The 16845-nt window shown below is 35.8% G+C and overlaps 1 protein-coding gene across 1 annotated transcript; it reads left to right on the forward strand.

Moving 5' to 3' along the window:
* LOC106051974 (F-box only protein 39-like) lies at nucleotides 1-12586 on the forward strand. The gene is made up of 7 exons (XM_056028007.1): nucleotides 1-188; nucleotides 6089-6381; nucleotides 8420-8745; nucleotides 8927-9066; nucleotides 10347-10505; nucleotides 10725-10968; nucleotides 11868-12586. Exons 1-7 carry the CDS (start codon nucleotides 16-18, stop codon nucleotides 12153-12155), a joined length of 1623 nt encoding a protein of 540 aa, XP_055883982.1. The 5' UTR covers nucleotides 1-15; the 3' UTR covers nucleotides 12156-12586.
* Nucleotides 12587-16845: the final 4259 nt, after the last annotated feature.

Raw genomic sequence — 16845 nt, forward strand, 5'->3', positions numbered from 1 at the left:
GTTCTGGCTAACACCATGATCAAGCGTGAAATGGCCAAAACCTTTGCTGAAGCTCTGAAAGCGTCTCTAGAGACCCGGCTCATTGTTGTAGACGACAGTGATGAAGAGGAAGAAAAAAGGTTAATGAAACAAGCCGAACAGAAGCCTTGGGAATGCTTACCTTACAATGTGCTAGTAAATATTTGTAGGTAGGTAGATCTACAATAAGCTAGATCTAACACTGATTGTGACTGATTTGAGATTAATTTTAACAAGTCTACTAGAATTAAACCAGTTTATAGTTTGAATCTTATTTAGACTAGTTATGCACCTGGATCTAGATTCGATGTCTAAATTGAGCACAGCAGGAATGTTTAAGAGAATGGTAATAAGATCCACTTCTACGGGAAGAAAAGAAACCCGCTTCAAAAGTTGTTAATATTAAACGGTTAACATGTTATGAAATATTTTTAACTGTTTTTTTAAATACTTTTTTCAATTTCATGTGCTCCAGAATCATATTAAAACACTTTCAGGTTTATGAGCGATTCTCATAAGGTTAAATAGCAACATCTCTGAAGGTATCTAGTGTATTCCAAAGTCTCTACCTTTAATAGAAAGACACTGACATTCATAGGTTACAAATAAGGCACTGTCTTCAAAGATTAAGGCTCAGATCGAGGCTGGCTGCCTGGTCGTGTGGTATGCGCTCTGAACTGTCGTTTGGTCGTCTCGATTGTCTCTGGTTCATACTCTGTCTGCTGTCATCACTCGTCGTCCATCGGGAGGTTTGGACTAGGATGTAGGAAGGAACATCAAAAACAAGTCAAACAAATAAACACATTTCACCGGAAGACACAGACCCATATGTAACCTACATATTTTGTCAAATCTGGTGCAAGCGAGGCCTTTGTCTGCTGGGATTGATCTAAGATCTCTTTCATCGTTGGTGCTTGTCTTAGTTCACCACGCCAAGAAAAGTAACCTGAGAGAAGAATGAAAAAAAAAAAGGTTGACGAATCTTGTGTGGTGCCCCAGCGGTCCACAGACCAAAGGATAGGTGAAAGTGAATGTGAAGTTAGATGTGAACCTGGCCTAACTAATGTCTTATAATGAATACCTAATTGCTCTAATTGTTTTGTAAAGGAACAATCTCTTATTCCTTAAGAAAAAAACATTTCCGTAAAAAAAAATTCCTTTAGCTCAGTGTTGTATCGCCATGGGTCAACGTTGCAGTTCACGTGATAACATGGGCGTAGACGTTTATTATGCCCTAGAATATTTCTTCCTGAAGTTATTGGAAAAATTGTTGATACCCCGCCACTGCCAATAATGGGGTCTGGGGAAGCGCTTGGAGCTCCCCCAGCGCGGGGCGAAGCCCCGCCGCCAAGCACTATTTCTGGTATTGAAAGCCAACAAAATGAATATTCTGAGGTATCTAAAGTAAATTTTCCTGCTATTAAAAAGTTTTATTTCAAAAACCTAAAATGCTATTCTTACTGGTGCCAAGTTGTACTAGGATGCCATCGCAACCCTTAGTATGCGTAATTCATTTTGTGGGAAAACATGTCCCGCAAACCTCATGCGACGCTTTGTCACAACCTTACTAAGGTGTCGACTCCCAATTCGGCATAGGATTTCCTTGATTTAGACCCGATCTCTATAACTAACTCTTAAAATCTGTCTTAGTCATCTTTGTTAAGCCACATTTAGTGTTTTTCAATTTCGGAAGACGACTATTCAATGCACTTTATTAATGGAGCCCCGCCACTGGTAGAAATGTGTAACCTCTCTGTTAAACTAAAAAATCTCTGGAGTTAGTTGTTTTTTTTTTTAATTCAAAACCCCTTTTAGCTACGGTCATAGAATTCGGTAACTTTAGTTTGCTTTACAATAATATTGAAGATAGAGGTTTTCCACCTCAAAACTCTCTGTAGTGGGATTTTAAACTCAAAAACCATCTGGAGGGGTTTTAAACTTTTAAGAAAAGCCATCTGTAGGAAATGGGTTTAAACTCAAAATCCCCAATTTGCTTGGCTACGCTCAAATAATTTTAGTGTGTAATTTGCTTTTTTTTATATTAAAGAGGTATTTATTTTAGCATCAAACCCAGCTGAAATGGGGTTTAAACTCAAAAACCCTTTAGGCAACTCTTATAGCATTTTGAGTGCGTAAATAGGGTTTGTTGGACTAGTCCGTTTCGTTTCTTTGATTAAAAAGTATTGGGCCGGAAGTCGCTTTTTTTATTTATTTATTTTATGAGTATTTTACCCAAGATCTGTGTTGTTTTTTTAGGACTAGCTTATTTCATGTACCCGGCATTTTCCGATACACAATTTAATACACAAAGTAATTGTTGAAAAAAAATTGTAGTGATTTTAAACTTTAAATGATTACTTAAAAAGGTGTTTTTCTAATCAATTTGAATATTATTTTGTTATGAATGTCACTGTTTATTTTGTGTCTGTTCTAGTTTCTTAAATTTTTCTTGAGTAAAGGGGTCGTTTTTCTCCTAATGGGTATACCTGATTTCTCCAAGCAGCCTTTGTAAAATATTGGTCCTAAATAATGCTATGTTTATAAACGAAAAATCGCATGGCTGCATTATGATGAATGTACGTGTTAGTTCAATATATTTTATATTACTAGGTAACTATAAATAACCGCATAAATAGATGTAAGTTTAATTTTTTTTTCTGTTAGATAAAGTCATATGGCAAATTTTTGTTTATATCCTAATTCTAAAAAGGAAGAATAATAGAATTATACAGTAAAAATAATCACTAAGTTTTTCTTTTAATAGTTTTGAAAGTCTGAGTTTGTGTTTTTGCAGAGCTACAAGCTACACTATGAGTCAGTCCATCTCTTCTGACTATTTTGAAATGAGAGTAAAAATGTAGGCTTCGATATTTTTAGCCTGAATTTAAGAAGTTACAATCTTCAAACAACTAATATATTGCCTCTTCCATAAAACTTTGTACTTAAAAAATAAATTTATCCAATGCTCGAAATCCTGCTTGTATACTTAGGCCCTATTTAAATCGATCCGGTATCAATGTATTGAGTAGCGATAACCCCGCAAAAAAATTAAATAAAAGAAGATTGAGATATACATATATTTTTGTGACGGTACGCACCGGTACGGGGTACCGGCACCTTTTTTCAATGTCGGGAAAAATGATTACTTTTCTTGTAATTCAACGTTAATTGTTAATTTATTATTAATTGAAAGTTAGGCAATCTATCACTGAGTACAGGAGCCTCTTTTTTATTTTTACAAAATAAAAATAACTTTATATACTTTCAGCCGACATGCCGTATTACTAAAAACACCTCTATGTGAACTTCTCAATCATCTAGAGTCTTAGACAGTCATTATTTAAGACTAGATTTAAGTAGAGTCTAGACCTAGATTTAACAGGCCTATTATTATAAAAAAAAAAATAAGTCATTATAGACATCATTTGCAATTTTATTATTAGGTCTAGGCATTGAAAAGTAAATCTATTAATAAACTAAAATCGATCTAAGTCTAAGTACTAACTTATTAAATAAGTCATTATAAGTAGAAGTATTATAATGAATATTGTATAGATCTAGATTGACTATATTATAGATAGATCTATAGATAGATCTCTAGTTTAGTAGATTAAGTATAGAGTATAGTAAACGTATTACAGTATTATTAGATCTATGTCTTATGTCTATGTCTATATCTAATTAATTCTAATAATCTAATAATTAGAAAACTTTAGTCTTTATTAATATCTAGACTTTTTTCTTATAAAAACTGACTATAGGCATAGCATAGGCTAGACTCGGCAATCTAGTCTCAAGATAGAATCTATACTATTACTAGATCTATTCGATTTTTATATATAGATCTAGACTAGAATTAGGTTATAGATCTAAATATACTAATGGAGAGATGATATGAGGTGTTAGCAAATAGCGTCGCTCAAGAAACAAACCTGGGTTTTTCTAAACTCTAATACTTGGTATGTAATAGTAAAACAGCACCTACCTAAATAAATCGTAACTAGCAATCAAAAACCTATATTTATTGTAGTATATATAGGTCTGTGGTTGTATTTTATATACCCTCGTAACTTCTTCTATAGAGAAATTACTTTTTGTAATTTCTTTCACTGAAAATTGGGCTATTCGCGTCTGACACATATATAATTTTTATGTTCAGCAACAAACCCTATTGCTTTTGTTTTATATTGAAGAGCTATTTTTTTTAGCTTCAAGCTCCATTGGAGGAAGTTTAAACTCAAAACGCTTTAACTACACTCATAGAATTTTGAGTGTATAATTTGCTTTGTTTTTAATATTAAAGAGGTATTTTTTACCTTCAAACCCCGCTGAAAAGGGTTTAAACGCTCATAACATTTTAAGTGCATAATGTACTTTTTATTTTCATATTGAAGAAGCATTTTTAGCTTCAAACCCCGCTGAATGGGGGTTTAAACTCAAAACTGATTTACCCACGCTCATAACATTTGGAGTGCGTAATTTGCTTTTTTTTTTTATTGAAGAGGTATTTTTTAGCTTCAAACCCTACTGAAGAAGGGGTGGGGGGTTAAACTTAAAACCCTCATAGAATTTTGAGTGTGTTATTTGCTTTTTTTAAAAAATGAATAAGGGGTTATAAAATCAAAATCTTCCTTAACCTGCTCTTGGAATTTGGGGATAGTCGTTTGGTTTTTTGTTTGTTTTGTTTTTAGAAGAGAGGGATTTAACTGCTAAAAACCCTGGTAGGGTTTTTTTTAACTCAAACCCACTGGTAGGGGGTTTTAAACTCAAACCCCCCTAGCTGGGGTTTTAAACTCAAAACCCCCTGATAGGGGTTTTAAACTCAAAACCCCCTGGATAGGGGGTTTTAAACTCAAAACCCCTTGGCTGCGCTGCGGCAAGTGATGGTATAGTATTAAACTGTCACCCAAAATAAACAAAATCAAAGCAAAAAATCAATTACTGGTTCCTGGCTACGCCCATGAGCGATAATATGAGAAACTTCTTATTAATTGTTGTTTAAAATTATTCCGACTTCTATGCATACTAAATAGATTTTTTCTCTTAAAAAAAATTAAACATTTTTTTTTAAATATAGTAGTTAGTTTAACAGAACTTACTTAACTTAGCAATACAAATGTAAAAAAAAATGACAAAAATCTAAAACCGTTTGCATAAATGTGTTTAAAATATGGTAGACTGCTATCACCCCTACTAAGGAGCCTCCCATGTTTGTTACTATTAATAGTGAATAGTTGTAAAAGTGGTGTAATTTTCTGTAAAAACTGCTAGCATAAGTGATTTCAAAAAATTAGATTTTTTTGCTTTCAGAAAAGAAAAAAGTAGCCGTTGCATCAGAACTTTAAATGGTCTAAAATATTATGATGTCGGTTTTTCCCTATCTTTTCTAGTTTACGAGATCTAAACGGGACGGACGGACGGACAGACGGACAGACAGGCCAAACAAATCTAATAGCGTCTTTTCCCCTTTCGGGGGCCGCTGCGAATAGGACTACGTACTTAAATATATATGTAATATTAACTTATAAGTAAATGTAATTGTTTAGCTTCAAGATACGTTGAATAGGAGAATTTACGTGTGTTGTCAAAGTTATAAATGTTAAGAAATAAATTCCTAATATGTGTGTGTGTGTCTCACTGTATACAGTGTGTGTGTGCGTGTGTCTTTACATTTTTAGAATGAAAAACACTGATAGGCTGGAAAGTTTATTTTTAAAAGGTCTTCACCTTTCACCTGCTGGACCGTTGGGGACACATGATCTGTCAATCGTATTGCTCCATTCCTCTCTTTCCTATGCTTTGACTAGAAGAGTCTCTTTCAGTGAAAGACCGTTCATTATTTGATGTTGTCTTCCCATCGCTTTCTCTGTCTGCATCTCTTGCTTTCATCTGGTACTGTTCCCAGTAAGAAGGTCTCTGCGAGCCCTGACGAGTTTGAGTTTGCTTTTTTTCTTTTTACAGTGATGCATTCTTTTTGTTTGTCTGTAAGTAGTTTTAAGAACACTCTTGTATTAATGCAACTAAACTGCTCAGTTCAGTTTTTTTTTATTTACTAATTATTTGCGTTTAGGTTTCTTCAAGGAAAAGATCGTTCAAGGATGGCGCTTGTGTGCAGGTCCTGGTATGAAGCCACTAAAAATCCTTCCTTGTGGAGGAGCTACGTCTTCTACCTCTACTCCAACAATGAGGCGCCGCGAGGCCTCAGCTGGCTCAGCACTAGGGTCAACCACTTAAGGCATGCCACGATCATGTGCTTTGGGAACTTTGATCGCTACAGAGACAAATTCCTTCGTGCTCTCCACCACGCGAGCTTGCTTAACCTGGACATCAATGGGGCAGCTTATTGGTGGTCAGCATCCACAGGTTAGTTTCGTTATTCTCATAATCTGAAGCTCGGCACTGTAAAGAAATGTTGGGTTGTTGCAGTCGTGGGCGTATTGGGCGAGGATGTCCTTTGGCATAGATCACATTTAGTGGGACCAAAAAAAAGTTCCACATATTGTGTACCAGTTCTCGTAATGTCCACATTTAAATAATGCATCGAAAACGGAACACACGCATGCTTGTGTAAAAGTAACTTCTTTAACTTGTAATGCATTGTATTATAAGGTTACCAGGTGTTTCACTCTACTCTCTTTGTAAGATGTATTATCAAAGGTAGAGTGTTGTTGGATATGATGGAGCCAGGATAGCCAAGGCAAAGGCCACCATGTCACGGTTGCAGAAAAGAGTCTGGGACAACATATTGCTGACCAACAGTACTAAAGCCCTAGTTTGTAAAATGTAAAATGCTTTACATGTTTCGGATGTTCCTTCAGAGTTGAAGATAATTACTTCCTAGTCCAAACCTCCCGCAGGACGACGGGGGATGGGAGCGGGCAGGGTTTGAACCCGGGACCATCGATAAATCTGAACGACAGTCCAGCGTGCAAACCGCACGACCAGGCAGCCATCTAGTCTACCGGACCTGTGTGTTGAGCAACTTGCTGTGCGGAAGTGAAACATGGTCAACCTACTCATGGCAGGAAAAAAAGCTGAATGTCTTCCACCTCCGATGCCTAAGGCGGCTCTATAAAATAAGGTGGCAAGATAAGATAACCAATGAGGAAGTGCTACGAAGAGCAGGGTGCCAGGACATCCGCTCTGTTATCAGCAGCAGACGCCTTTGCTGGCTTGGCCACGTTCGTAGAATGCCAGTAGGTCGACTTCCACGGGACATTCTGTATGGCGATCTAATAGAAGGTAGGAGAGCCGCTGGTCGCCCACATTTACGTTATACGGATGTATGCAAACGCGACATGAAGCTCTTCAAAATTTACACAGCAGCTAAGAAGAGGTGGCACTGGATAGATCCACATGGAGAGAGAGCATAAAAGAAGGGTCATGGATTGTAGATGTCATACACAACAGAAGCAAAAAGAAGGGTGAAAATGCAACGGCGCCTGGTGATTACATATGCCCAACCTGCGATCGCAGCTGTGTATCAAGGATTGGCCTCTTTAGTCACACAAGAAGTTGCAAAGGGAAAAGATAGTCTCTCGAGACGTAAAATGCCACAGATTATCAAAGGTAAGGTCAGAGCCAATCACCGCGTTCTGTGGCCAATTTTAAAAGAAAACATTATGAAATCTTGTACAAGCCTTATTGTCATTCAAAGCGGTCCATCTGGTGACGGTCCCACCGGCCTATTGGTATTTGCTCTAGTGCTCATATAGCCAGTCCGCCCTTGATCACATTTTGCCCCAGAGTTTATTCAATATAAAGGCCTAAGAATAACCTCATTTTCCCAAAATAAACTCAACGCATTGCATAGGATCACTAGGAAATACACTTGTAATTACAATGCCTGGAATATATTTTGTAGCTTATTAGATCTATAAAACATCTTCAGATAAAATAAAATTGATCCCAATCAATCAAGATGCCAGTGTCCATTAAAAAATTTAAATATATGGTGTTGGAAGTGCAAACAGTAAGCAAATAGGCCTAACTTTACCGTTCAATATCATTTAGTTTTGTGCTAAAGTGATGTCTACATTCTAACCTTCCTCTAGAACCAAAAAACTAAATGAGAGAAGGAAGAACCAGGATATAACCTTGACCTCAGCAAATAAGAGAGTCGTTGGCGCTGATTGGAACGATGCTGACGATGTGGCATCAAACAGAACTGTTGAGAATGCAATCCATCCGATGAGCTTATTATGAGAAAATTAAAAGAACAACTATCTGACTTTCACATGTTTGTGTACATATAATAAACTTAAAACCAGTTTTAAACCAGCCGTATAACTTTATTTAATTTATAGAAAACCCAAATAAACAATGCAATGTTAGCTTCTTAGCGTTACAATTACAAATCATATTAATATTTCGATTACGTGAAAATGTATACTTTATCTAGGAAGAGCTACCTGTGACACTGTAGTAGCCAAAATTGTTCGACTTCTGAAGACACAGCGTCGATTGGTTGGATTCCAGATGAGGCAGGCCATGCTAGACTTTAAGACGGGTATGGGAGTGCTAGACGCCATTGCTACGGCATCAGGGAATACTCTTCTCCGTCTGGGCCTAGAGGACTTCTTCGGGGACGACATCGTCCTGAACGTGCCTTCCATGCCGGAGAGGTTCACTCAGGGCATTATGAAGTTTCCAAATCTGAATGATTTGACCATCAACTATGAATATTTAACTGATAGTTTGCTACAATGGTTGGCGCAAACAGGAAAAGTAAGTTGGGATATTAATGGATTTTTGTTGTTCAACATTTAGACCTAAAGGCTTTGTTTTAGACATTTAGATAGCGCTATAGTTAGGCAATTAGATTGACGAATAGAGGAATAGAAATACAGAAGGATGGACGGAAAGACAGACATACTAATGTGTATATCTGTTTCTCTCTTCCTAACAGAAAAAGTCCGTGCAGCTAAACGTTGTCTCCTGGCTGACAAATATTCCAGTTCCAATAGTATCCCGACATGCCTGGGCTCAAGTCGCTACGCAGTCTGACGTCAGAGTGTACCTCATCTTACAGAATATAAGAAGTATACGGTATATTTTGGAAACGTTGATAATGTAGTACTCTGACATATAGTGTACCATTTTAAGAATAGGAAACAAAATATTTGCACTTTAAATATCATTTATATTTCTGGATCATATTTAGAATTATCCTACTGACCAAATAACGAAGTTGAATCCCTTCTAGCCAGATAAAATTAAAATCGAATCACATTTTCAAACTTTAAATAAGCGTTTTTTTTAAACAAATATATTGTTTTCATAATATTTGAGACTATTCGTTTAATTTTCTTTGAATAATTTTTAAATTTTATAATAAAAAATAGCCCTATTTTAACACAGCTTATATCAACGCACTCTGTCTATCTTTCATTCTGTCTGGTAAAAAAGTTTGAACACATTATTTCTACCATACCAATCTTGGATCAAGCTGAAATTTTGCTCAAATATTTCTTTTACATGCCAAGCAAGAATCAATAAAAATAATAACCAATTATTCTGTTTTGTATCTCGAACAAGGGAAATACATTTTCCTTGACTAATGAAGTTCTATTCATCCCCTTTATTGTTTGTAAGGAAAAAATAACTATTAATAACCATGAAACCTATTTTCCTAAGTAGGTTCTTAGCACAGCGGTTACTATATTGCTTTGAGGGAGCGGAGGAGGCCTTAGCTCTCGAGATCGAATTCAGGTGGCTCCCTTTTTTTTAAATAAATACGTTCAAAAAAGCGATAACCCAGATACCCCCTTCTTTCTCCCTCCTACCTCTCTCCAACAGGTCCAGACAAGGGATAGGATCATAGCGTATTGAAAAAGCTAAAAGCATGAAATTGCGCTCCTAAACAAAAACGATTGATAAAAATATTCCTAATCGCACAGATTTATTATTAGAAGTCTATATCTATTACAAATTTAATTACATGACTGAATAATTGATACAACTACACCTAATGAAACTTTGATGAAAAAACAACAGCAATAATTTTCATCTTTAAACTTGTTTAGCGAAAAAAAAATTGACAAAATAGATTTAGTTATTAAAGATAGTTAAAAAAAACTGTTTTATTTTGCTCCATATTTATATATCATTTAGTTTAAAATGTTTTTAAAATAAATTTTGCAAATAAATCTATTAAATCTTCATTTAATTCTAAAAACAATCATTTTCACGATGTAATTTAGTAGCTTGTTTTTAAAATTCACTAGCAGAAGCTGAAATAATTTTTAAAAAATCTATCACAAAACGCTAGAACTACATTACAAATAGTCATAGAATATGGTTTAATATTTAGCCAACGCACTTTCCAGAGAAGTAACAGATGCCATCCTCTTACCCGAGATTCCATTGCATAGGCTGGACATTGTAGGCATCGCGGCTCTTGGTAACGACAATGTCCAAGACATCATCCTCATGTTGCAGCACATTGGAGACTGTTACGGGAAAACCTTGTCAGGATTTCGTCTCTGGTAAATGTGATGTTTTATGTAGATCACTAAGTCAACTATCTTTTAAAATTAACACTAATTGATTCTATGTTATTTACGCAATTTAGTAACACAATTTGATTTTATTCATTTTTCTCAAAGTTTTTTTTATTTTAAAGTAACTCATATTAATTATACTCTGGGATTTTTTTTAAATCTGGAAGCAAACGGGCTCATTTCACTTTTTTTATTCATTTCCAGGAGTGACAACGACGTCTGCGAAGAAATCGAAGAGTCCATTTTGCAACTGTTGAGGAAAACGCCCCAGTTGACGTACCTCGACCTTCACATGGATGTCCAGGCACAGTTTCTAGGAATTCTGTGCACACTGCAAACAAAAAAATCCATCCACCTAAAGACGCTAAGGATGGCTCGATCTCTTACAGACTTTGTAGAATTTGAAGGCTTCAGGCATGAAGTGCGTACGTGGTTTCCAGTGCTGAAGGTAGGCACCTCAAGGAGAAAATCAAAGTAACAAATGACATAGTGTATGATGCTTAATAAAATTTTATAAAGTACAACCAAAACTTAAATTACCAACGGGAACTGATTCACATTTCGCAGGACTTCAAAGAATAACAACTCTAAAATGCAATTATATCCCTTAGATGTGAATTAAATGTTTAATTTTTAATACGATGTTGTGGACGTTTGCATAATAAAGATCTATTACTTTTCGTCCTTGTTTTTCAACTAAAATACGATCAAAATACAAAAAAAAATCTTTAAAAAAAAAACTAAGCTTCTATAAAGTGTATCAATTAGTTTGGATCTGTCAAGTAATTAAAATTGTAATAAGCTTTATACAACAATCTATAAAGGGGACTAATTCAGCTTATACCACCACTTCAGTCAAGCACTATTTCTTCTCAACAAAGTAAATTGTCACCAATAGTTCATTTTTAAATGTATGATTCTTTTTATTGGTTCTTGTGTTGTCAGGTAAAGGACATAATTGTGCCAAATTTCAGCTTGATCCGAGTTTGGGTGTCGGAGAAATAATGTGTAAGACTTTTGGTCAGACAGTCCGACACACAGAAAGACAGACAGACAGAGTGAGTTGATATAAGCTTTGTAAAAAAAAAAAGTAAAATAAAAACAAGCAAATAATTGTAAGTTTAAGTTGGCCATATATTGATAAGTCGAGTCATAGCCAGTTACAGCCCCTTATATGAATTTTATGAAATACTATCAATATACCATTGCCTTTTTTGTGTGGATAACTGTATGCATGTATTCAGTAGCTATTTAATTTTTAAGCCAAAGAATATTGTAGCCTATTGGCACTGCTTGTTTAATTTAAAGGCCAAATTTCTATATAAACTTGTATTTCTATATTTACAGGAGCTCAATTTAGATTTTCATATTCGAGCAGAAAGCGCTCCAAACCACAGCGCTTGGAATGAATATGTTTTCATTATCGCAGATGTGGCGGGCATTGTAGACAGTGCAGAAGATAAATTCCAGGCTGAGGACACCTTCAGCGACAGCAGCAACAACAACATCACGAATCCTAACCTGAGAACTCCTTCTGGCAGTTCTATGTTCGAAAGTCCATTCAGAGACACTTCACTCTACTATAGCGGCAGTGAAGACAATTCTAAGAAATGTGAGCTTAAATCAAAACTTTGAACAATCCAGTACAATGGCAACAAGCTGGGCTATCCAACTGAAACTAATATTTATTAGTACCAGCTTAAAACAGACAATATCTTTAACAAAAAACAGGTCTAATTATTTAACGGTAGTTTACTGAAAATCATAGGTCTAATTATTTAACGGTTGTTTAAAAAAAATATTACGCTCTATATTTTCTACAGAAACTTTAAGTTTCCAAAATATTCCGATTAATTGATAAGCTTGATTTAGGTGTTGATGTTCATAAATATTAATGTGTATACCATCTAATGCTGTAATCTAGAATGATGCTGATATGTATTTTTTATACGGACACAACGTCTGACTTTCTATTCCTTCTTTGAACTCATACTTTGTATTGTGTACTCCGTTATTTTTTTTAATGAAATATATATATATATATATCAATCAGAATTGGAACACTATTTGTTGAGTCTTTGAATTTCTTTTAATTGAGCATTGATAACAACTTTCAAATGCTACAATGTGTAGATCTACTGTTTAAAAAAAAAGAAAGAAAACAAGAAATCGCTCCCTTCAATCAATAGCGGTGGGGACAACTTGACAAAGTATTTTGTAGAAAAAAAATTCAACCAATAAATATTAATATGTTGCGCTGTTAAATTTCATTATTTTTTTAAAACAAAAGCTAAATTACCATAATTGTCTAGAGGTCTCGGGAACTACAAGGGAGTGAGGGAATCGTCTGCAAGTACTGAAAGGAAACAAAAAGCCAAATATTATCAAATTTGCAACATTTAAATTTAACTTTATTTATTTTGTATTGTTATTCTCAATGTTAGGACTTGCCGAACTATCTAATTCTAATGTTATACAAGATTCTGTTGAGTCTTCTAACCACAAATGGAAACTGTCAGATAAAATATTTCTTAAAATGGACTAAACGTTTTAGTTAAAACAAATAAAATCTACTTCAAGTAAAAAAAAATATTTTCATTTCATTTCGTAGAACAATAGAACGTCATTTAAAAAAAAAAAACGCATTGGTTTACATAAATTTCAAGTTGTTGAAAATGAAGGGTATAGCTTGGGCTTAACTTGGCTACCTATCAAGGGAGCACGACACCCAACTCGAGTAGAGGTGTTTACTGAGCACCTTAAGGCAGTATGGAAAACCTTCTCCCAGATACCCCCTTCCCGTGCTGGTCCACAAATGAAATTGGACCATAGCGCTCTGAGCAAGCTCTAGGCACAAGCTATAGATATGACAGTTGCACTAAGTGGTAAGCGAGGGGTCTTAGGTTAGATTCGAGGCGGGGATTTTGAATTTTGGTTAAAACACCAGAGTCCAACCAAACTTGGATTTTGAATTTTAGTAGTTTTTAAAACCAACCAACTCTGATGTGTGTATCTGACGTCAATTGGAAAAAGTAAAGGTGGTTGGTAGTTGCGCTGGTCACATATATGACACCTTCGTTAGCCGTCGGCCATATATACTAATGACCTCACATTATCTGCCATAAAGATCCCAGGGTCTGATGTGTGTATCTGACGTCAATTGGAAAAAGTAAAGGTGGTTGGTAGTTGCGCTGGTCACATATATGACACCTTCGTTAGCCGTCGGCCATATATACTAATGATCTCACATTATCTGCCATAAAGATCCCAGGGTCTGATGTGTGTATCTGACGTCAATTGGAAAAAGTAAAGGTGGTTGGTAGTTGCGCTGGTCACATATATGACACCTTCGTTAGCCGTCGGCCATATATACTAATGACCTCACATTATCTGCCATAAAGATCCCAGGGTCTGAAAGAGGTAGTTTACTTATTCCACCTTTCAAAAAACAAGTCTACATGTCCTTACTGAATTAGAAACTTTATCCGTATAAAAAAAATATACTTAGGGTCTATAAGATAATAATAATAATAATAATCTTTATTATCCGTATGGAAATTTGTCTTACAATTTGTGCATTACACCAGACAAAAAACATAACTATAAGAAACCAAAGTGTACATTCACACCAGACGCATTCATAATTTACATGTGACAAGGTTTATATTAGAGTGTTCTTATTTAATGATTTGATTGCTAGGGGAACAAAAGAGTGTTTGTGTCTGTTTTTCTTTGCCATCGGTGTCTTGTATCTCTTTTGTGATGGTAAAATCACAAAATCCTGACACAAAGGGTGATTCTTTATTTCGAGGATCTTGTTAGCTTTTTTATAGATGTTTGTCTCAAACAACTGCCTAAATGGGGTTTATTTTTTTTGCCAATGATTTTACCAGCAGCATTTAGGATTCTATAAAGTTTATCTATATTTTTAATGCTCAGATTGCCATACCAGGCAGTGATATTGAAACTTAAAATATTGCAGATGTGAGCGTGATAAAACATAGCCAAGATGATCCACGCTTTGATGACAACTTCTTAAAGAATAAACTAGTCTTTCCCAATGAATCGTTTATTCGTGCATTGTAACTTCTGCGTTTCATGAGGGGTCGTTAAGTTGAGGTAATTGCTTTTATTTCTCCGTCATAAAAATGTCCGTTTCATGTTTCATCAAAGGTTTTAGAACCTTTCTTCTGCTCAATCAACGCACTTAGCTGTAAAATAAAACCTCTTCATATTCGGACTCTTAGTTCTGTCAGAAGATTCTTAGATGTTTTGTGGTTTAATGCTTGAAATGCTGTAAAATTTACAGTGTTAAACACATCATCACATGGTTCAGATTCAACACCTCGCTGCAGAGGTTTCTTTTGACTTGACAATTTTTCTATTGACTCCTGGCGGTATCAGTAGTCACTCCCACTAATTTCTCCAAAAATGTAGAAACATCCTCCATGATGTCTGAAACTTCTTTGAACAGGTCTTTCTGGTGGCCCCATGTACGCTTCTCATAGCAGCTATCTCTTCTGTAATTTTAAAATTGCTTTTCGTACTGCGAATAAGTACCAAAAGTTGAGAGGTATCTGATATGTCGGCGGCAATAGAAATCTTTTCGAACTCTACTGCTCTATCTGGGAAGCGTGGTCGAGAGGCTAAGCACGCTTGAACTTGGTTTGGCTTGGCTACCTATGATGGGGGCTCGAGGTTCGACACCCGAGCAGAGTTGTGTTTACTGAGCGCCTAAAGGCAGCACGGAAAACCTTCTCCTAGATACCTAGAGACCGGACCATAGAGCTCTGACCATGCTATAAGTATGAAAGTAGCGCTATATAAAAGCCATAATTTACTTTATTTATTTATCTCTTAGTTTTGAATTGAAATTTCTAATTGTCATGCGAAAAAAGTTTGCGGCTTCAACTGAATTCTTATTTTCATGACACATTTCCTCATTTATTAATACTAACCCTTTTTTTACGCATTCGCCGTTTATTTGTCCCTTGCTAAATATTCTCGTTAATCCTTTTCTTCTCTTCTCGGCTCAAATTAAGAATGCCGCCATATTTGCTTATGTTGTTTGTTTTTATTTCATAATGCTGTTAAAGACTACGTTCTATAGCTCTATACAAATCAAATATATTGGCTTATTTTCATGCTCCACAAAAAAAGATCTGTCCACTTTTCTTGGTAGTTTCTACATTCAGAGTCTACTTTTCGTTTCTTCGAATCTCCAATTTCATTAACGCACAAATATTAAATTTTACGGTTTCGCGTTGATAACAAAAGAAGACAACCCAAAATGATGCAGGAAAGATGCACATACAAGATGTCAAGACAAGCAACATAATGATCCAAGGATTTAAAATAAATGTCAAATCATGTCGCTAAAAAAATAAGTTGTTGTTTTTTTTCTAACAAGAATATTGCAAAATCTTGATTCACTTCGGTTAAGGTAAGGACAGTTCATACGGTTCGGTTCGTAGGCCTACCGATCAGTTACAAAGTTCGGGTTCTGTTCGGTTCGGTCGTGTGGGTCGAATTCTGTTAGTTCGGTTCGGGTTCGGTTCGTTTCCCATCTCTAACACCTATCCCACATGGGGAATGACCGCGTGCCAGATTCGATCTTCTTTTTTTTTTTTGGTAAAGGGGGGGGGGAAGCTTAAAGGCGGACGGCGTATTATAGCGTGACCTCCGTGACGAAGGTGCCAATTATAGGCGCTCATCCCCGAAGCACTGTATAGATCACCTCAGGTGCTAGTTTCCCCCACTGCCTTGGAGGATAGCCGCTGTCAGCAGATGGCTTCTGAAAGAAACAACAAGCGAACTCTCGCGATGGTCGCTGTACACACATTTATGGCCTAAAGAAATGCCCTTGCTGTGCTGAAGGCAGATTGAAGACGAATTAACTCGAATTAACCCCGGAGGTCAACGACTTAGCGTTTACGTGTCATGTTAATCTTCGGAATGGAAGACATTGCCATTATTATTATTGTTGTATCAATAAGTAACATATAGTTTTATTTAACAATTAAATATAAACTAGTCGACCGGCGGCATAGCATACGCCGTTATTTTGCAGGGCCGGTATTAAGCCACTGCAACCTATGTGACCGAAGGATCCGCACTTTCATAGAACCCGCGCTAATTCAAGGTGTATAAATTATTAAATTAAACCATTTTATAACTTAAAACAGATTTCCCGCGCACTCCCGGAGCTCCTGGAAATCTCCCGAAATTTCAAAATATACGAAAAAGTCCTTAAAATATACGGAAATACAGAGAAAAAAATTGTCATTTTGGGGTGTCATTCAATATGGAAAACGTCAATCCTACG

This window comes from Biomphalaria glabrata, chromosome 4 (genome assembly GCF_947242115.1).
Source record: "Biomphalaria glabrata chromosome 4, xgBioGlab47.1, whole genome shotgun sequence".
In the NCBI taxonomy this organism is placed as follows: Eukaryota; Metazoa; Mollusca; class Gastropoda; family Planorbidae; genus Biomphalaria; species Biomphalaria glabrata.

Coding starts and splice junctions, on each gene's coding strand:
- LOC106051974 (XM_056028007.1), top strand. CDS start 16: ATGATCAAGCGTGAAATGGCCAAAACCTTTGCTGAAGCTCTGAAAGCG. Junction 8,746..8,926: donor GGTTGGCGCAAACAGGAAAA/GTAAGTTGGGAT, acceptor TCTTCCTAACAG/AAAAAGTCCGTGCAGCTAAA. Junction 10,969..11,867: donor CGTGGTTTCCAGTGCTGAAG/GTAGGCACCTCA, acceptor CTATATTTACAG/GAGCTCAATTTAGATTTTCA.